We start from the raw sequence: 22,942 nt of genomic DNA, 5'->3' as shown, positions 1-22,942 counted from the left end.
AGGGGCCACAGAGGCTCATCCCACAGCCCAGAAGCTCTGCAGAGAATATAAATGACTACAATTTTTTCTACCATTTCATTATTCCTGAGAGTTTGGAGCAGGTACTGTTAAGATCAGCATTACTCCAGGCAGACAATAAATCAGTATTCTCAATAGTGTGTTCCAAGTTATCTGTCACCATATATTTTGACTGATCGATCAAAACTTTGTGGGAAGGGGATTAATTAACTGTTATTACAAACTTGACATAAAACCTGAAACAAAAGGCATCACCTAATTGTTAAAAAATAGAATATTGAATACTATTAAGAACACCTGTCTAACCACATTGCTCTGGCAGCTTAATTCAGCATTGGCAAGGAATGTCCCTGGTGCCATCAGACAGCCTTCATTTCAGGGATGAGAGCTCTGAGGGAGGACGGACACACCGCGGAGGGCTGACAGAGCGCAGTGGTGAAGTGTTGAGGCTGTGCTGACATTGAACCACTCCAAGCCACAACCAGAGTAAGCAGCAGTACAGCTGCCAGCCCAGACAAGCCTTTCCAAGCTCTGAATTTGACTACAAGCCTTACGCAAAGAGGTTATTGACTACTGAGCACCTAAGGCACTACTGAACACGCATAGAAGTTACGACCTCGTTCGACTTCCTGAGTTGTCTCCACATGAACCCTGAAGCTCCAGTATCACCACACGGATTTGGGTTTTTCTGTATCTGAAGGCAGCCCCCAGGTACAAGTGCTAAGTGTGGGCTGTGGCAACCCGACCTCCAAAACATACATGGAAACCGACTGAGAAGGCAAAGCTCCCATTTATGATAATAAAAACAAGTTTAGGACAGCTTAAAAAAAAAAAGATGAAATAGAGCACAAAAAAATCACATATGGGATTGTAGTTTCCAGCAGCAAATGCTAACAAGAACTTCAATAATTTCATCTTCTTTACTGCAGCTTTCCCCCCTGCCAACGGACAAGAGCTAAGTCCCAACTCTAGGGAAACAACACTTTCTTCTACAAGTTCACCTTTATACTGTTCAATGTTTAACTTATGCACCACCAAAATCCCCCTTAATCACAACCAACAAGTTCAAAGAAAGGCCTGTGCATGCCTTTACATATATATATATACATGTGTGTGTGTGTATGTACACACTCACATATACACTCTCTCTCTCTCTCCACTTTTCTGAGAAATAAGTAAAAACAAACTGTTAGGTCAACATTGATTCTATTTCAGATATTAGTTTGTAATACATTAAATTACAATGGGGTTCAAATTAACACCTGAACTGAAGCAAAACCTAAGTTACTTTTCCAAGCTCTTTGTGCAAAAGAAAAGGCATTTCAAAGTTCTCCATAGCATTTAGTAGCAGAATATAAAGAAAAATAATTTCCTTGAAAAACTAACTTAAAGCAGGCTGGGGCTTTGGGTCAATCATTCATGTGGCTTCAGTTGAAACAGTAACTGCAATCCTAGAAGTGCTCACTGACTTCTCCCACCAATAAGATTTTTTTCACTCCTTTCATACTCTTATTGAGCTGCTTTCCCCCCCCCCCCCCCCACTCTCAAGTATTTATTACTGAAATGTAAAGAACAACTTAACTGAAAAACAATTAAAAGCTCAACGACACTGACCTTTGTAACAACCCCAAACATGCCACTTTACATTGCAGATGTTTGCCTTTCTCAAGTAAGGCCTCATTCTTTCCCTTAAAACTCCAGCTATTCCCATCTCAGGCACAAACAGCTAAACATTCTGTCCCCTACCCCAAATTAAATCAAACTGGGTATGGCTCAATTCTCCACTTCTCAGTTCAAACTCCTTAAACTGAAACTGAAGACTACAGCATATTCCTCCTCTTTGGTTCTTCAGCTACACTGCAGCTTCACCTGCAAGTACATCAACATACCACTTCTTACTTACACACACCCACCCACAATTTTCGAGGTGACGTCTTGGTGTTCACCGTGCCAATCCCTTTAGCAACCTCTACCCTTCCCAAAGGCTGGAAATCTAAACCATCCCGTACTTACTCTAGAGCTCACACGACTTTACCCATTCCCCCAAACATAGCTGTGATATTACGCAGGTGACTTCAAGGCACAAACTCATTAAGGTCCATCTGTCTAGACTAGGACATACTGTATGAACAGCATGAGTTCAAAACAAGACTTTAAAAAGAAATATGCCCAGCAATACATTTTATATCAAACAAATTCACATTACTGAAGGATTTTGGTGACCACATAGTAGCAGTAGCCACTTAGTTAAAGTTTGCCCTATTTCTTGTTTGTGTTGCACTGCTGAATGATCACCAAAAGGTCGAGATACACCAGATGAATTCTCTGGACTATTCTCCGTTGCTCTGGAGTTATTACTGCACAGTGACAACTCTTGCCTAAAAAATGGGTAAGGACATAAAGCACAAGCAACTGTTCAAGTTTTCATGCATTACAGAATCACACTATCTCTCACATTATGTAATTGAGGCTTTCTTCTTTATGGACTTTAATCTTGAATCTAGCTCCTCATGAAATATGATCTGGAAAAATCCCCCAATATTGCTTCTACAATACTCATAAGAAATTGCTTTTCATTTATTCATTACAAGTTCAGTCTTTCTTATGCCAACATTGTCTTTCTCCTTTTAAGTATATGCTTCTTTTTAAGAAAGAGATTTACACCCCCCAAAGTACTTTTCTGCCACTTAATTATTACCATCTGTAGTATGAACATCTTCACTTCTCCATCCTAAGCTGTTGCAGAACGATGATGCTTCAAAACAGAAAAACCTACCAAAAAGCCACTACCACAAAAACCTGACATCAAGGAAGCAGAACAAAGGAAAGGATATAGCAAGGGATTTTAAAAGTTCTTTTTTCTCTCCTCTATCCATACTAACAACAGAAGTATTTAAAGGCCACAAAGCATCACACTGACCTCATATCCCTTTTCTGTTCTCTGCCAGGTCCAACTTCTCCTGCCAACGTACCTTCCCAAAAGCACAAACCCATTACGATGGATTCAAGCTATTCCGCCTGTCTCGGTGCCAAGTGGGCCAAAATGACCATACAATCTCCCTGCATTAAGGGAGAAGGGATTCTACAACTGCAGAGAAGTATTTCCTGAAGTGCTTCTTCCATGTCTGCTATCCATAGTATATGTACTGCAATACTTTTCAACCTATACGCTAAAAAAGTCTGTTACAAAGTTTGAATTTGCTATAAAGGTGTTCCACACCCTTTAGAAAACATGCCTCTGCAAGTTACCTGAAAACTCCTATAACCCATCGCTAGTAAGCGTTAGATTCTCCCACAAGTGAGAATTTTTATTTTCTCAAAGTCAAATGAATAGTTCCAACAAATTTTTTAATAAACGTGACCAAACTAAGGCAGAGACCAGTTCTCTGAGCAAAAACCTCTCTGATGAAAAAACTAGAGTAAATTTAACAGCTGTAAAAGCAAGAATTGAGTTACATTTACTCTAAGTAGAGAGACTTGGAGTTATCACCATCAAGTGGAACTGGGAATCTCAGGTTACAAATTGCCGGTTCTCTGGGCAGCAGAGCACTATCTGCATCTGCAGAACGGCTGAATGACTGCGACAGGCAGCAGCCAGGACAAAACATCAGACAGGCTCAGCACGTTAGCAGTTTGTTCATCGCAGAGTCTTCACCAACAGGGCCCTTATGTGTACCTAATGCAGTAGCAGAGAGATCTGAAGACCACACGAAGATTAAAACAGGATTTGTTTTCATGTTATACATGTAAGCAACCTTGGAGTGTGGGCTGCTCCAAAACATTCAAAACAACAGGTTCTTACTACCTTTTCAAGACTAAACAAGATGTAGAGGAAGGTTACTACACCACCATGCCATGGCTGGCACAGAACTCAATTACAGGGATTCCTCCCACCTTTCACAGTAACAGAATTAAACGATGATACTATGGTTGTGTTCAGTCAAGTCGCTGCACTGAAAATAGCTGCTATTTCGTAGAGATGTAACATTATCTGCAGACTCCTATCAGTATTTATATTATGTTGATGTATCATTGTTTTGTTTAAAGCAAAGCATTTTTGTTTTCAGAAAACTCTTATTTATGCTTGAAGTTATTTTTACAGGCAGAACTAAGGACAAATTTTAACGAGAAGTAGCACAAGCCACCCAGCAGAAGGAAAACACTGTTTGCACACTCTCCTTTCTGCTCCTTCAGCACCTTCTCATTCAAAGAAATAACATGACATATTGCCTGCATTGCAAGGAAGAAATCCCATTTGGATTATTGTCTTTAAAATACAGTGTCAGTTACCCAAAGGGAGGGATGAGTGCCCAGGTGACAAAAAAGTCCTTCGAAAAATCCAGGACGTTTGTGCGGTATGTCATGGTGTTATGTTTGTAACTTGAAGGGTTTTTTTCTTTAAGACATGCACACAGTTTACTCAAAATGCTTTTATATACTCAAGGGGTTACCACTGACTTAAGCAACAACAACTACAGTTGTCTTTAAAAACCTCAAAACAGACTTGACCATCAAAACCAATTCTGATCTACAATCTCTGAATACGTAAGACTGTGCAGGACTCAGGTTTGATGACTTAACAGCAAACCATTCAAATCAATTACATATCTCATACAATCTATCATTAACAACTGAATTTATGTTTCAGATTAGTTTAAGAATTTAACTATCTATTCACTGTTTTATTCTGCTCTTTTTCACAGAAGCTCAGTGCTGAAGTTTCTGAAGCACAAACGTTCTTCATTAGATTAGGGCATTACTTGGTTGTTTTTACTAAAGCAAAGAGTGAAAGTTTGGCCTCACCCTCTCAACTTCAGCCGTAATGCCACTTCACTGATGTTAATGCTCATGTGCCTTTAAGGTGAGGATGAAAACATTCTGCCACTGGCTTACTTAGAGACAAATCAGCTATACACCACCACCCTGCACACACACTTACCTCACCTCCTAAAAGCTTTCAAGTCCACAGCTGAAGAGAGCTCTAAGTGGTACAAAAATCACTCCATTTATTCATGAGAGACTGGACCTATAACAGAAGACTGGCTCTGCAGCAGTGCTGCAATGTAGTGGGGGAATCCTAGGCAAGTGAATTAGTATTAACCACTCCACTTCCCCTCCTTAAAGAAGGGAGTTTCCCCTACATTCAGTCAATGAACTGCCAGTGCCTAATTTTACTTTAATTAGGCTCTTTGCTTTTGTAGCTGTTGCAGTAGTGTTCCTCAAGAACACGGGATTTATAAATGTTGCCCTTTTACTAGAAACATTTGGCTAATAATGACATGGTATCGGCAGCCATAATTTCCACTTTCGAGTTAAGCTTCCTGTTCAAACAAGCCAGGACTTTTCACATTCCATATCCATCCCCCTGTCAAAACAAGCAGCAATGCTTTGGTTATACTGCTGAAAACAGAAGTTTCATAAAAAGCTCGTATTACAGAGCACATCCTGGCAAATGCCACCACAGCAAGAAGGTCACGAAGCAAATAGGTGCTACACAGAGGCTTGAAATCTTAGGGACAGCAGTCCTATGAATTTTATCATAAAAGGCACTCAAAATTACCTAAAAGGAATTCTTGAAGTAATTTAGCTTCTGACTATATTGCTGTTTTCCCTCCAAAATCTGCCTTCATTTCTAAGTGACTAGAAAGCATTTCTAAGCTTTCTACTGTCACACGGAGCAATGCTACATCCACGGTCACATTTAATGGGAAATGGCTGAAATTAAACTAATTGTTCAAAACTATGAAATAGCTAGCTGGAAGTACCACCTACCTTCAGACGGTCAGAAATCAGAGTGATACCATCCTACCGATTCTTTGGTTAACAATACTGTAACTACAATAGGAAGATTTCAAAAAGTCACCAGCCTTCCAGAAGCAGTGACCAACCAGTCCAGGCAGCCAGGCTATGCCAACCAAGAGTTTTAGGCAGGATCAATCCCTCTTGATCAATCCCCCCGTGCAAGCCAAGTCCTCAATTTTCAGTTTTAAACTTTATAGGGAAATCGTACTCCCTCAACCGTGTACTTACTATAAAGCCAATCCCCACTCTACCTCTTGTAGTTATCCTGGCTATTAATTACCAACTGAATGAGGAACTACGGTCTAGTTCACTAGTAACTCATAACAAAAGACCTCCCAAAAATTGGGTAAAAACAGCGAAGCTAGTGTGAGAGCAGTAAATACAGTTACAAAATTGATTTTGTGGAAATTGGACTCGTGTTAAAAGGAAATAGTGTTCACTGTTTCTGAGAGCTTACTTTAAAATACTTGGGAAGCGACTGGTAAGACCATTTGAACTTAAGGCTGTAGACATGAGAGCATACAAGAGAAAAAAGCCATAAAGGAGTAAGCTTTGACTCTGCAGAAGCAGTAAAGGAACTCAGGTCAGAATTCATCTGGTTGCTTCTCTAAGCTGCCACGCTGTGAATACATATATATAAACAGAAGAATAACAACAAAGGAAGCTGCACAGAAGTGAGCACCAGTGAGTGAAAAGAGTCACAAGCTAAACCATCCAACACCTGCATTCAGTCTGGAGCTGTGGAAAAGGAACACTTTCAGGGCTGCTTTTCTCACATGTGATATTTATACCCATGAATGAAAAGCATTCAAGTCAGGAAGGTGGGAAGCACTGCCTGCACAAACACCACCCATGCATTCCACGTAATAACAAAGCTCCAGGAAAATTACTGACGAAGTCATCTGTATAGAAAATAAGCTACAGTATACCCACCTGATCATACGATAGGGAAAGAGTAGTGGAGTTCAGTACACAGCCACAAACCTTAGGCTGAATGCATACTACCAACCAACAGATTTTCATTCCGTGGGAAAGCCAAATCTTTCAACTACAATCATCTTTTCCCTGCCAAAAACAGATAGGAAGAGAACCCCTTGAGGTTACTGTTCCTGCAGAGCATTTAACAGACAGTTTCACTTCCCCTTCCACCAGGAGGGAGAGACATTTGCTCTGTACACAAACTAGCTCAGTTTTCCCAAAACCATGAAAGAATATACAGCCGCAGAACAAAAGGGAGCATCAGCAAACCTGCAAAAGGGTGAAGACGAGCAAATATATTTGGCAACACTGCTTCCAGGAACAAGGCACTGTCTCTGAAAAACCTCTTACAGCAACAGAATTTAGCATCTGTTTTTTTAAAGACCTGCATAATATCTAAAGAAGCCAACTGACAAAGAACTAATCTGTGTATGTCTCTAGACTCAAACTAAATGTTTCCTAATATACCAGTCCAGTTTCAAAACTGCTTCCCTCCAACCAATTATCTTGTCAAAGGTAAGAACTAGTATTTTGTTTGCACTAGAGTCTGTATTAAACAGGAATTGCAATCCTTTGATTTAGGGTCTAATCCATGTATCTGGATAATCATCCTAAAGCAACTGGTCTCAGAGTGGTCTGTTGTCCAACCAGAGGCTTTAAGCAGTCCATAATACGTAGTTGTTTCAATTTTCCAGATCAGAAGGGCAGCACTGTTCAGAGGCGCACACTGCTGAACGACACGCTGAGGACTGACAGAATGCGCTATGGGAAGCGGCAGATTTGGAGCCACCACAGCAGAAGACTGAGGAGGAACGAAACACAGAAACCGAAATCGTTATTTACAGTTAACGCACCACTGGTGTGCCTAGGTTACTGGAAAAATATTTTTTTTCTACAGTCTGCAGTCTTTAGTGCACCAAAATACATTCAGCAAAACAAGCTGCTAATTTCACACGGTATAGGCAACAACTTCAAGAACAGCCTGAGCAGTTTAGCAGAACTGACCAGCATGTACATTCTTTAGAAGGCAGAGCTTCAACGTCAACTTGCACATGACTATACTCTTCATTTTTACATCAATCTTCCTCTCCACTCATAACAAATTCAAGGAAAACATCAGATGCTATGAAATGCATCTATGCTACTTAGAATAAAAAAAATTAACCTTCAGTTTTCATTAAACCTACAAAGCCTCAAACCTCTCATAAATCTACATTTAGAAGGTGGTAACAACAATTCACCAATAAAGAACTGGCTTTAATGTTGTCTGTGGTATTACAGAATTGACTTGTGTTAAAAACAAAATCCAACTGTGATATTTACGTGTAACTGTTTGAACACATGGTAACTTTCAAGTCAGACTTTCATCTAACCATTGCAGTTCTTCTATGTAGGTCACAAGTTTAGCATTGAATAATTTATTACATTCATACTTTCTCTTGTGAATGGGACGGCAAAAATATGTATGTTTAACAAATCACATCATGAATGTAACACTTTACCACTTATTTTTTTTTAGAAGTAGTACTTAGACATGAACACAGAACTGCTAAAGATACCAACTTCGTTGTATAAACACAAGTACCTTCTTTCCATAACTTGAAGAAAATGGGACATCAGTGTCACTGACTGTATGGTTCCGAGGCTAAGCAGGATGTCGGTTCCTGACACTCAAAGCATCAAAGCCAAAACAACTGCGAATCTGAGCAGTGTCCATCAGCTGATCCTTTCTGTTGCTACCTCTTGTTAGCAGCCAGCCTCGAAGTGTATATGCAAGGGCAGTTACATACCTTCCACATGGAGACGGGACCTCAGAGGTCCTACCCCTTATTTTTAAGGCTGTTCACGAACACAAACACATGCAAAGTAAGCAATTTCATCAAATCTAGCCATATAGTCTTGTTAATATAAGGGTATCCCTCAATTTCGCATGACATGCAGTTTAAGGCTGCTTCTAACATCAAAGCGAGCTGTTACAGAAAACTTCTTCTACTTGCAAGTGACACTTGATAATAAACTTTTCTCTAGATATGCTTTAAAGGATCAACTGTAACTATTTGGGACAGCAGTTGTATTGTTTGTAGTACATACAGAAATTCTAAATATGCTACGACTTCCTATTTTTCCAAGAGCCTACTCTCAAGGAAGAGGGGATATTTACTAATTAAATTTATGCTAAAAAGATATGGAGCATCAACTGCTTGGCAAGATGAAAAGCCCCTTGCCCACCCCAAATCCTTCACTTAAACATTCCAGCCATGTCAATGTTCCCAATACCAATGGCTTTTTGTATTGGCTTGCCTTTTTTTTTTTTTTTTAGATAAGCATTTAAACATCTTCAGATCATACAGAAAAATCAAGAATCAGAAAAGGAAGTATTTCCAAAACAAACCTGCACTTTTATAAAGTCCAAAGGAACAGGCACACAAGCATGTTTCGCAGCATATGCCGTGTCTAACACAAACACTAATAACCCTGTATCCATTACCAAGAGGATCAAGACATGAAATCAAAAGACAGTAACACAGAACTGTGTATCTAATTCCAGACACCTGTAGTTTAATTACATTTCACAACAAGGCAAGCATTGTTGTGATTCATTTGAACTTGGAAAAAGTTATCACCAGTTTCTGCAAGTCAACACACTAATATCTTAAATCAATTCTGTGAACAATGAAGCCAAGTTTTCCTTTTCAGTAATTTTATTCTAATGTGAAACATGAAGAAACAAGCACCCAAGTAACTCCAATATAGTATGAAACTTTAATAAAAGTTGTTTAAAAAACAAAGAGCAAAATTTTAAAAATAAACTGAAAGGCTTGACTCCTAATCACACATCTTTCTGACATCAGCAAGAGTACTTTCAGACTTTCAAAGGAGAAAAAAAAAAAAAGAAACAAAGATCTGCTGTTGAAACATTACTCCCAAAGACTGTTGAAACGCATAACATGAAGCTTCAGAGACAGACAGTTTTATTAACAGGAGGCTTAATTTTAAACAGTATATACAAATCACATGACTTTTCCAAAGTTGGGACCACCTAGTAATCTGTCAAAACAAAATTATGCTAATGAATTACAGAAGCATCCGTGTAATGCGACCGCCTCTTTATTGAAGTACACCTTTATACAATCCTTCCACATATTCCTGTACTGTGAAATCCTCTCAGGATGCAGCGCTGCACAGGTTTTCGAATCTCTCCTACACACCACATGAATAAAACTGTTGCCACTTGCACCTCTCAATTTTGCCTGACCATACACTTCAGTGTTCCATGATATGCAACACCAAAAGGCACTGTTTTTCTTTGTCCAAAAAACAAAACAGTTTAGTTTACTATGTTTAAGTACAATGATTTGCAGGGAATAGCAGGATTTTTCAGGCAATGCCTAAGTCTTAAAATTTATCATAAGCCAAGCAAGGATGAACCAAAATAATTCTACTTTTCACCTGCGTAATTACTTCCTTTCCAATTCTCTGTTTTTCCACGGAAGGTTTTACTGCACAGCAAATAAAATGGCAACTCTTTACAGACTTTGAATACAACAGCACAACTTTATTGCAAAAATATATAGTAAACTCGGTACTTTCAATTTTTGGAGAAAAATAAATTTTATCTCTGAATTCACCCATAGCAGTAATTCACGGCAGAGTTGCTGAAGATAGACGTTTCTTTCATATATAAACTAATTAAAAACTTTAGCTGGACTCCAATCTTCTACTAATAACCGCTTTGGTTCTCTTAGCAGAGACTCTATGTAAGGAGTTCAAGAGACACATGAGAAATACAACATCAATATCCAACTAGTGTCAAAGATCCTATCCCAAGTAATTCATGTAATCCTAACAAATCAAGCTACTTAAACAATAATGAGTATTTTCAAGTTGTTACTTCTACTGCAAATGTTTTATAAGTGTACTATAAAACTCATATGATAATGTTCGAGGTTAGCTATACTTGTGGCAAAAGTCTTATTCTGCACAGTTATAATTGCAATATATAAATAACTAAAGGTTATTCCACAAAGAACAGCTTGAATTTTACAGAACGATTCTGCTCATACTTATAGGAATTAGTTTGGTAGACACATCAGCAATGGGCATAATTCAACTGTTCATACAGTGAGAATCTTGGAAAAAAGATACATACACAAAACAATCTGTGTACACTGAGAATTCGTTCAGTTGCAGAGTAAAATCAGGACTTTAAACAAAGCTTTGACCTGTAAACAAAGCAAATTCAGCCAGCTTTTAACCAAATCTAGAAATATCTATTTTACAATGGCTTGCAAGAGCACCCACTGAAGAGCTTCACTGACTTCATCTATCTCCCTTATCCGAAACTACATAAAACCAGTCTAGATTCCTTGAGAAGCACCGTGTCCAGTATAGTTTACCAAAGTTCTATGATGAATCTAAGAATCTGTCTAGCTTCTCCACATATTTGTATGGGAAAACCCACTGCACGTCTATCCTCGCAGTGTTTCTTATGTAATGGCTAACCCAGTGCTCTGTCTTATCAAAACCGATCTGTTTTACAATTTAAACAATCCACAGGTTCTATCCTGGAAATACTATAAAAACCAATCCAGATGCATTTATCACAGCACTATGAATATCTATTCTACAACTACTTCATATTAACAGCTACCCTAAAACAAGTTTTACTTTTCTGGAGCCTATAGGCCTGTCATTTAAATCAACAACAGCTGCCATAGCTTCATCACGAGACTCGAATGCAACCATTGCTTCTCCAGTGGGCATGCCTTTCTCATTGTATTTCAAGCACACTGAACCAGGTATCACTTGGTAACCATAAAAGAAATCCAAAATTTCATCCACAGAAACAGTAAAGGGCATATTTTGCACTTTAATGACAGTTGGTCCTGGCTTCCCAGACCCTGTTCCAAAACCCGGGGGTCCACTAATATGTATATTTCCTGGTCCAGGTCCAAACCCTGGAGGTCCACTTAAATGTCCAAGACCACTAGCAATTCCGGGAGGACCAGCACCAAAGGCAGGGGGTCCACTTAAATTGCCAGGACCATTACCAAAAGTCTGAGGACCCCCTGCAAAACCTGCCGGTCCACTCAAATTACCAGGACCACCTGCAAAACCTGGGACCTCAATACCTGCACCAGGTAAACCACTAGTTGCAACTGTAGGTATTCCTGGTCTAGAATCAGGAAAGCCACCTATTCCAGGTGGAGGTAGAGGGGGACCGAATGTGCCAGACCCGCTGAAGTTACCAGGGAAATTAAACGGAGGACCATTGTTTGCATCTTTAGAGTTTCCCCCCAAGAAGGCATGCTCATCCCCGCCAGCGCCCTGTGCTCCTGGCACAGTCGCGTTTCCTTGTATTGGTATCTTCAGTATCTTTTTCCCTTGAGATGGTGGGTTTCTCTCAATATCTCTCATTTCTTCTACAGTTATCAAACGCAAAACAACATCTCTTCCATTCAGTTTTTTACGGTGCAAACGCTCTGCCTTACGAGCATCATCCTCAGCTTTAAACTGAACCAGTGCTTGTCCTAAGCCTTGTCCATTATTATCAACAAGAATTTGTACAGAGTTTTCTTCTACTGCCAGTCCCTCTAAAAACTGAAGGATTTCCATTTTAGTTATATTGTATGGAATATTAGATATATGTGCACACAATTTTGGCAAGCCTGGTTCTCCCTCAGCGTTCATGAGGATTTCTCTCTGGTCATAGTTGAAGTTCTGCAATCTTTTGCGAATTATATCTATCTTTTCTAACATTGCTTTTTTAGTAATTGGATGAACTTGAATAAAGCGATTCCCTATGTACTGCTTATGATGACACAAAGCTGCTTTATAATCAGCTTCATTCCTGAACTCGACAAAGCCCTCTCCAATTGCCTTCCCATTAGGTCCGTAAGCTATATAAATGCTGTCTTCAACTATATCCAGCTTTTTAAAAAAATCTATCACATGTTTGTTCTCCGATTCAAAGGGAAGACCTTTCAAATAAACACAGAAACCCTGCTCGTGGGGAGATCTCGACCGTGACCTTTTCTGTCCACTAGGAGATTTGGACCTAGAATGGGCCTGGGGAGGAGGAGGGTGCGACTGCCCAGAGGGACCCATGGTTTGCTTGAAAGTTATGTGGCCTCCAGCAGCCACCCACTGTCTCTCTGTTGCAGGACTAACTTCAACATAGCGCTGAATCATCAGCATTCTGTTTCGCTTCAGTGCTTCAAATGTATCTTGAGGAGAAAAAAACTTAACTAGTCCATTTCCATTATTTCGACCTACATGATCCTTCAGCATATGGACTGCATCAACACGGAGCCCAAGGAAAAAGTCTTTCACATCAGATTCTGTTGCAGAAAAGGGCATTCCATGAACGCTGACATATAAATCGTCTGGATTGACTGGAATTGGCTTGACACTACTTTGAGAATTCATCTGGATAGCATTTACAGGATTCATGGGACCAATAAACAATGGATTCAAGCCGCTGTTCATATTCACTGCTGCTCCAGACCCATTCATTCCAGTGGGTAAAGGTGCTACGGGTGGAGGATTCATAGGAGGCATTCCTGATATGGGAGGCATAGGTGTCATTGGAGGTACGGGGGGCACAGGGGGTATCGGAGGAACCGGAGGAACAGGAGGCAGTGTGGGTACAGGAGGTGGAACAGGTATTGGAGGAATAGAAGGCATTGGTGGCAAAGATGGCATAGCTGGGATAGGAGGGATTGGTGGAGGAGGTACTGTGTTCATTGGGGATGCTGTGCTAGGTATAGTTGAGCTAAATGTTGGGCTACCAAAGGTACTCCCAAGATTTGGAGGTGCAGTCCCCATACTGGCAGTAGAAAATGTGGATATGTTTTTATTGCTTTCATGCACAGTAGTAGAAGCAGTTACTACACTAGGAGAAGGATTATTAAAGTTAGGTACAGTAGTAGGTAAGTTAACCCTTCCACTCATTCCAGAACTAGGTGGTGGTCCCGACCTGCTAGCATTTGCTGGTGGCATATCTAGATTGGCAGTTTCAAAACGCCTACGACTGAGTTCTATCATGTTCTGCATTTCAGTTTTACTGCTCAGCAATAACGTTACTTTCGACCCTTTAATTGTACCACCTGTGCGCATCATACCAAGCCTTGCATCTTCATCAGTGGCAAAAACGATGAAAGCCTCACCCAGTTCACCCCCTACAATATGCACGCCCCCATCAGGAATGGTCAATCCAGAGAAGAAGTGGCGAATGTCCATGGTCCCCGCCACAATCGGGAGACCTTGCAAGCGGATGACCACAGCCATGCTGCGCTGAAACAACACACACCTGCAGATGAGAAAAGGCAACGGCTATGTCAGACTACTGTTTATGACACCATGCAATTACCTACAGACACCATCTACTATATTTGTTTACATACACCTAACAACATCTTGCAAAGGTTAACATGTTTATATTCCAAGTTCCTTATTCATGTTTGTTTACTTCATACAGATTGAAGTATTAAACATTTACCAACACAAATCAGTATACATTTTGCACTAGAAATTCCAAAATAACTGTTAAACTAAGACCCACAAGTGTCAGTAAAAAAACCCCAAAAACCTAAGGAACAGCAAAATTCAGAACTATTATATCAGTAGTTGAATATTTAATGGAACATAAGCAAAATGAGTATTTTATAGCCAAGCAAACATAATTAATTTACCATACACTGATATGGTATTCACTGTACCTGGCAAAGTAACTGTGACAAATTCTGCTAACCTATGGGAAATAAACAGTTCTCTCATTTTGGGGGCTAGAGGGGCGATTTTTATCTCCTGCCAGGTGAAGAACATAACAGTGGGTTGGTTACAAACAAAAACCCAGTATGGACAACTAGCAACAGTGAGACTCACGTGACATCCTGACAGGCACCATCTAGATTATGCTGATCTTAGTTTTTCTCCTAGCAAAGGCAAGAGGTTTAGGTGACCATGAAGCTAGCTAACCATTTTAAACTAGCGCTAGACATTTGGTGACTATACAGACCTCACCTAAACTAGATTAACATCTGTGCACATCCTAGCTATATTTGACCTTTACAACTGTCAAAAACAAGTCATAATTTTTTCATAGTTGCAGATGTTCTAATATTACACCTTCCATCTCAGGCACAAGTAAATTACCTCTGCAGCTGAGGTTAGCGGAAACTTAAGATGATTTCTGAACAGCTAGATCTTGACAGTTACCTTGTACATGTTCTATAGAAGAGCCTGAAGTCGTAACAGAGGTTCAAGATAAACAGGAAACTAGGTAAATCTTGACAAACCTTCAGTAAAGACTGAAAGCATCATATTAATACTAGCACTATTCACCAGTTCAGAAGCCAAGCCTCTCATCCCAAACCATCAGCAGTAGCACCTTGTTTCACCTGAGCCACTTCACCTCTGAAACTTCTTGGCTTCCTAAGTACAAGCCAGTTCAGTATCTGTACGGAAGACCTCTGAGGCTCCCATTAGTCACATACAAATGGTGTTAACTAAGCATTTGAAATCAAGGATGAACCAGATGATACAATGCAACACCAGGAGGCAGTGCACTGAAGACTTCTGGCTGTATACCAAAGCTATGACCAACTACAGTCAGTGACTATCTCCCAACATTTCACATTCAGCTAAGTATTGTATCCCAGCATACAGTCAAATCTTTAAGTCACCTGCATTTGCCTGACCAGGTCTTCCAATCGCTTTAGAGTAGACACGCCTTGAATACATCCTTAACTACTAGGCAAAGCCACTATCCAACAATTTAACCACACCAGGTAAGGCTGAATTCAGTACTTAATGAGAACAAGAGTGACAATTCTTCTACAAGGGAAAAAAAAAGCAGTAATTCTTTTGTTAGCATAATGGCACTTCAGATTACTCAAATGGGTACTTAAGTATTTTGTTTTGTTGCCCAATAAACCAGAGCTAACCACTTCCATACACTAATGGACTCAAGCAACGTACTGGGGTATTACAGGGCATTGGCCCACATCCAGCTGACACCAGAAAAGTGCGGAGGACCAAGGAAACAGCAGACAAGCCCACTGGCACAACGTCAGCTCTGCTGCTCTAGTCACTGTGAATGAACATCTGATTTCCTTACTACACGGGTCTTGAAAGATAGACTGGAACTTGCAAGACGAACATGAGAAGGCCTGGAAAAAAAAAAATCTAACTGTACATACCACTAAGAAAACCCCTACTCCACCAAGGGATGGCTGCAACAGAAAGGGGAATATATACTAAACCTCAAGGATTATTTTTTTTAAAAGTAACTTTTCCATCTCCATGGTGAGGTAACAAAAGCAGCATCCTTGCATTTATCTCTTATAGTGACACTTTTAACTTGAGAATAAAGTTCACTGCCCAGTCCTTTTCCAACAGCAAAATAACTGACCCACGTGCAGAAAAACCACATCAAAGTAAGAACTATCTATGCTATGTACGTATCTAAGAGAGCATAAGACTTTTTGCACTGTTTTAAAACAGCATTATTTTCCAATTATTCTGTGGTTTTATTTTAAATTTGCCTAACCTTGATAGCAATCTCTGAAACTGAAGTTAAAATGAAAATTCTGCCTACTCTAAGGAAGCCATACTAAAGGGTATTGTAAAACCAAAATTTACTCCATTATGCCGCAGGACTGCTTTTGAGTTGGATGATCCTGAGGCGAGCAAGTGCTATAAAAGCATCCCTGGTTTTGCACCTATGCTTTGAAAACTAAAATAATAATAATAATAGCAAATCTTGCTAGAAGGTTTACATTTTGTCTATTACCTATTCTCTATACAAAGAAAGTAGTTTCAGAAATTTTTACGCATCAGGAGTTAAGACACTAAGTTTCTTGTGTTAAATGGGAAATTACTTTTAGTTATTGCCTTACTAATGCAAAAGGGATGACAATCCGGTATGGCCATTAGCTGAACAAAGGCAATTTAGGAAGGTTTTTCTGCTCAGATGTGCTGGTTTAGAACAGCACATATTCTTTATCAGAATTGACACCTGCTAGATAACTGCATTTACTAATGATCCCATGAATCTAGCCTAGAAGACAAATTAACGGATAAGGTCACAAAAGAATTCTTAAGAGTTCAAGCATCTGAACATTTACATACCTTCTGGGATAATGCAAGTGTTTCAATCTTGCACTAAATTCAAAACTTCATTATAAATGCTAAGCAGTATCTTGTAGTTTTGTTACTAAGAATTCCATTTCAGTCCACTAAATCACTATTGACAATAAAGCCCCTAACAGCTTCTTAGGCATATAGCTGCTAGAAAAACTAGTTGCAATTACTTCAACATAGTTCATTCCATGCATGGTATTAAGCAAATGCTTGCTATTAAGCAAGAGCTAACAATAGCATGGTATGAATAAAAAGAATTAAGGACTTAATCAAATATTTTTGGCAAAATAACATTCTGCCAACGGAAAACATAACTGCTTCAAATTTTTCAGGATTTCAGTGCTTTAACAAAGTCTTAGTTTCGCTGCTATGATTTAAAGAAAAATCACAAGGACCAAAAGAGCCAAATTTCACATTTCTAAACACTCACAAGTCTGATTTTTTCCAAAATGCACTTACGAGACAATAACCCACTCAGATTTTCCAACTAACGAAAAAGCAAAGCCTGCTCAAGTATCTCCCTGTTCACTTGTAAAGATCAACATACATGCAGAGGCAACATTAGCTTCAGACACAGAATGGGCTACGTGCCTGTTAAGTGTGTACTGAAGGTTTTTTGTTGGGCTGTTAGAGGTCTTCTCAGGCTGCCTGCTTTTCCCCCTGTACAAAAAGGTACTTTGAGGCAAAAGTGGGTTTTGTTGTCATTTTGTGTGTTTGGTATATTTTTGGAGAGACCAGAAGCACAAAATCCTCGTGTACTGTGGACAATCCATTCCCATCAGCAAGCTGAGATCAAAAATGGACTAGAGGGCTACCAACAGTCAACCTGATTTAACTCATCTGATGAGCCGTAACAGCATGTTTATATCTTGACAGTAACATCTTTAAAAATGTTGATGTTACACTGGAAAAAGGTGTTCAAGATGACAATATTACCTCTTCCATCTATGTGCTAGTCAGTAAAGTAAGAATTTGGGTCATATGCATAAATTGATAAAAACACCAGAGTAGCCCTTTAAGATGTATGCATTTTTCAAATTAAGAAAAGTTTAGAAGATTCAACTTAGTCCCTGGGGAGTATTAAAGTACAATACCCACGCAGTACACACACACACACAATGTATCTGGCAATTCTAGGATGAAGACTAAAAACTGGAATAACATTGGTATTGTAGGAGGAATTTTAAGCATCCAGGCTGAGACTGTCTAGCAAAAGCTAAAACTGCAGACTACAGCTTCGCCTTTTTTTTTTTTTTTTTTTAAAAGAAGGCTAAAATCAACCTGTCAGACTAAGACAGTCATCTGTGAGCTGATCTGAAACTACATGATCCCTTTAAATGCTGCAAAACCTAATTAGAACCAATTGCTGTACACTTCTAAACTCCAATAGTTAGAACATGCAGATCTGTGGCCTGCAGCAAAGTAGCTACATTTTCCAACAGTGCAAAATAACTGGGAGAGCGTTCCGGACTACCACATGCTGATGAAACAACAAAACATTAGTTTGGCAGAAAATTCTGTTTACGAGAACAACATTGCCAGAACCACCACCACCAGTTGGAGTCAAAGTAAAGCAACTAGCTATAGATTATTTGACCCAAGTGTTCTGATACCAATTCACAGATTCCAAAAGCTTCAAATATTTCTTAAGATATACTCATACATAAAGAAGTCTTCAATTCAAAGGCTCTTACCTGCAAAGACAGATGTTTTTTTCTTAACAAGTAGCAGAAGCCAAGCCAATCCTGTGGGCAACCAATTAAAACCAACTTTTAGACTGCAATAAAGAATAAATGGAGGCAAAAATCAATGCAGGCAACAACAGCAGTAACAGTCCACAAAGAACTGTACATATAGAAAGTTCAAACCTGCAACCACCACAAGGCACTGCGACATACAACAGCCACAAGAGTAAGAGTGCATTTTCTAATACCTTATCCCTGTATGACTTGTTGGCAATTGCACCGCAGTTTTTGTACGGTTTCGAGACATGTATAGGCCTTCCACAAAGAATATAAGAAGAACCAGAAAACATTCAAAGAATTTTTCAAATTTTCCCATCACCAAGAGGTGAAAAAATCACTTTCAAAGGCAAAGAACGAGAATACTTGAAAACCCTGAATTTTAACAAACCCTTGCTCCATCAATAATGATATTTCTCTCTCCAACTGCACATCTTCTTACTTGAACAAAGCAACATAAACGGCACCTGAGAAAACCTCCCTATAGCTGCACGTGAAGAATTCTTCAGGAGTCACACAAACTGGTGAAACTAAGTGACATTTCACAGTCACCTCTAAGCAGCCACCTCTACAGAGCACACAGTAAGAACTCCCCACTGACATACTGTATTTTCAGTTGTAATCTGTCATTTCATTATCCAGATCCTGATCAAATAACCATTTTTTTCATTCCTGTATAAAAACTGTCTTCCTGGGATTACAACTCAACAACACAGCCAAACATTTTAAGTGGCAACATATGTATTTTGTACTTAAAGAAGGGATGGAAAACCCTTGCTCTTTCATTGCTTAGTAGACCATCTCACACTAACATTGTGATTCTTTGGAAAACTATCCAGGAATTAATCACATTAAGAACAGGTGACTGCCTCTTCCTCACACAACCCAAACAAGCCATTTTCAGTTATAAGCATCATTACCAAAGTGAACTTGGAGAAAAAAAAAAAGTACTACCAAACCATCCACAAACTCCCTAACAGAGGTAATAAAAACAAACACAGATACACATCTTCCAGAACATTAACAGCAGACTTACAAGTGAGAAGGATACAACTACGCTCTTCAGACTTACATTAAAATGGCAAATGCATTCAGGAAAAGAAGACTTTTTTTTTATTAGACCTTTGATAGAAACAAGCAATTCTATATTTGAAAGATTCAACTACATACTTTCATATCTAGCAGTGTCAAACAGCAGTTTCACAATGCAGAAGAGTGTAATCACCTGAAAAAGTTTCATGCAAAAATACACCTGCTTCAAGAAGCAGATAACTCTTTCATGCGCAAGGAACTTTCCATTTGGAAGAAAAACCCAAATCATTTGATGTATTTCCAGTATAGCAACCACAGCGTTGCATATGATCCTCTTCACAACACTGAAAACAAGCTGAGGATTTGCAGTGGACTAACACAACATGCTATAATGTAAAACAACATAAAACCAAGCAGTATTCTTCAGAAAAGGTGCAAAACTCCACTCTCCTGTATTTAACCTTTCCACCAAACACCATCTACTTTTGTTTGCAAGTCTCAATTCTCTCAACCTTAAAGAAAGCCATCCATCACTCTCATAGGTAACGACTTTTCCAATCAACCCGACCCGCAAGAGCGTACCAACTACACAACCATCGACCAGAGCACAGATGCTCGCACACAACGCTGACACCACACCTCTGGGACTTCACAGGAGACCCCACAACACCCTATCAGCTATACAGCGAGAACCATCATCCACTGGACACAAAACAGCCGATGAAACAACTTTTAAGAGTCCACCAAAGAAATAACCTGCCGATTTTTCTGCCTAACCCCAGCACATCGAGGTGGGTGAGAAAAATCACTAAGACGAATGGATAAGCTTAAGACTAAGTAAAACCAGAACCAAGAGTTTTTTCGAAAGAAAGTTCACACAGACTCCTGGTGAACGCCTGGGACCCAGTTCAACACTAGTATGTTTTGGGCTTTTTCGGGTTTTGTTTGCTGTTCGGGTTTTGGTTTTGTTTTTTGGTTTTTTTTTTTTTTTACAGAGTTAATTTTTATTAGTAAAGAAGAGCGCTACGTTACTGCACGGTAACTCCACTGGTGTTTACAGGGTGACCCCGCCGAGCAGTGGCAGCGCTGCAGGCACCAGGGGCTTCTTCCCGCAAAGTGCCAAGCGCTTGCCTCGCTTCGTCCCCCGGGGGCCGGGCAAGGAGCAGCCGCCGGGCCCCGCCGAGCCTCCCCGGGACGAGCCCCGCCGGCACCGGCCCCAAGCCGCCTCCTCCCGCGCCGACAGGGCGACACCGCGCCCGCACCTCCCGCGGCCCCGCCGCTCCCCCGCAGCTCGGGGCCCGCCAGGAGCCGCTCCCGGCCGCGCGACCCCCACACCGCCGCGGCGCCGCCCGCGCCCGCCCAGCCCCGGCCGCCGCCGGCAGAGCCCCCGCGCTCCGGCTCCGGCTCCGGCTCCGGCCACGGCCCCGCCTCGGGCTCGGGCTCCGGCCCCGGCGCCGCCGCAAGGTCACTCGGCCGCCCCCGCCGGCCGGGCCCTCGCCGCCTGCGCTCGGCCCGCACATACTCACCTGCCCGCGCCGGCCGCGCAGCTCCGCGGGCCGCCGGGCGCGGGCGGAGGCGCGGCCGGAGGGAGGGAGGGAGGGAGCGGGCGAGCGAGCGCCGGCCCGCGGCCTGGGACCCCCGGCCTCAGCGCGCCAGGCCGCGGCGAGGCGGGAACGGCCCCCGCTCGGCGCCCCGGGCCCGCAGCGCAGGAGGCGCCGCCCGGCCCGGCCCGGCCCGGCCCTTTGTGCGCGGGGACGCGTGCCAGCCGCGCCGCGCCCGGCCTCCCTCCCCTCGCCTCGCCTCCTCGCCTCGGGCCCGCAGCGCGGGGCAGGGCAGGGCAGGCGGCCCGGCCCACCCGGGCACCGCCGCGCTCTTACCGAGGGATCTGTACGGGAAAAAGGGTTAGAACGGAGCCGAACCGCCGCGGGCCCCGCTCCGCGCCGAGCCCAGCGCCACCGACCGCGCAGCGACACAAAATGGCCGCCTCGATGCGGCGCCGCCACCCGCCGCCAGGGAGGGGCGGGGCCGGGGCCGGGCGGCCCGAGGGGGCGGGTCCCGGCGGCGCGCGCAGGGGCCTCCACCGCCCGGGGCGGGGCCGGACAGCGCATGCGCCGTAGGGGGCGCGCGGCGTGGCGGGGCGGTGGCGCCCGGACAGCGCGGGAGCGGCGGCCTGTGTGTGCCCCGGCGGTACCGCGGCTGTCCAAAGGCGGTACCGCGGCTGGACGGAGCAACGCCGGCCCCGCAGCACGGGATTCGTACGGTGGCCTCTGGGACAACAGTAATACGCTGCTAGTGTGACAAATCTTCTGGCGATTAATGACGGTATAACTGAGGGTTATTCCTGAGGAAACGGGGACTCCGAAGGAGGCATCGAGCGTCCGGCAAACAGAAGAACCGTGGGGAGCGTGGTTGTTCCTGACTTCTTCGCTTAAGGCCAGGTTGCAGAATTAAAATCAGATTACCCTGGGTCGCTGCACCCTCTGAGCGTAGCTGCCCCACGCTGTGTTTGTGCTTTGCTTGACTAAATACAGGTGCAATCCTGACAACCGGCCTGGCCCGAGCTGAGGAACAGCTCGACACCCCTCGGGAGATGCTGTCACCGTGCTTCAGTGGACACAGGGACTGCAGCAGCAGCCACTTTCAATGAAAAAAAACCTGCAGAGTCTGCTGCAAGAAATGAATGAAAACCAATCACTGCCTCACATGGCAACACTTTTCCATCGAATCTGGGAGTTCAACAGTTCAGTTAATTTAGATGTTTTTCACCACTTAACAACCAGGGCCAAGCAAGCGATGGGTGTGCTGTCCTGTGGCAATGGGATCAGGCCAGGGGCTGCTCGGTGCCACAGTAACTCCCACGCCATGATTTGTTTCCCTGCACATCCCCTCTTTCTAGTCCCAAATTCTCCTCCTTCCAATAAACAGCCCACACTTGTTCATCTTCTCGCTATTATCCCTGGTTTTACAGATTTTGTACTCTATTTGGTATTTTATGATAATGGCTGCCCTGAAAATGTATCAGTTCTGTGAAGCTAATACCTCCTTTTTGTCTTGCTAGGTGTGCCATCTGCTTACACCTTACTCCTTGATTGCTGTAGGTAGTATCCAGTAATTCATCTTTTCGTAGCATTAGTGACAGTAGGCAGGGTTAGCTGTCACCGTGCACCCCTCGAACAGCCAGGCACAGCAGGGGTACCCACAGCGGGCGTGCTGGACCCCTGGAG

The 22,942-nt window shown here is 42.1% G+C and overlaps 1 protein-coding gene across 8 annotated transcripts in view; it reads right to left on the bottom strand.

Annotated features, from left to right (window-relative positions):
- The window catches only part of RBM12 (RNA binding motif protein 12), a 43,872-nt gene extending 22,118 nt beyond the window's left edge, over window positions 1-21,754 (bottom strand). The window contains exons 1-3 of one of the 8 annotated variants that reach the window (XM_074888094.1): window positions 21,596-21,748; window positions 18,639-18,721; window positions 11,458-14,110 (exon numbers count right to left, since the gene is read on the bottom strand). In XM_074888094.1, the coding sequence (XP_074744195.1) occupies window positions 11,458-14,088 (2,631 nt within the window). In that variant the 5' untranslated portion in view covers window positions 14,089-14,110; window positions 18,639-18,721; window positions 21,596-21,748. Of the gene's footprint in view, window positions 1-9,542; window positions 14,111-18,638; window positions 18,722-21,244; window positions 21,264-21,595 lie in introns of those variants that run through there. The other 7 variants (XM_074888086.1, XM_074888090.1, XM_074888091.1 and 4 more) reach the window with 7 other exon arrangements.
- Window positions 21,755-22,942: the final 1,188 nt, after the last annotated feature.

Source organism: Strix uralensis, chromosome 18 (assembly GCF_047716275.1).
Source record: "Strix uralensis isolate ZFMK-TIS-50842 chromosome 18, bStrUra1, whole genome shotgun sequence".
NCBI lineage: Eukaryota > Metazoa > Chordata > Aves > Strigiformes > Strigidae > Strix > Strix uralensis.
Note: the sequence above shows the minus strand (reverse complement) of the source record. Positions and strands in the feature narration are given on the sequence as shown.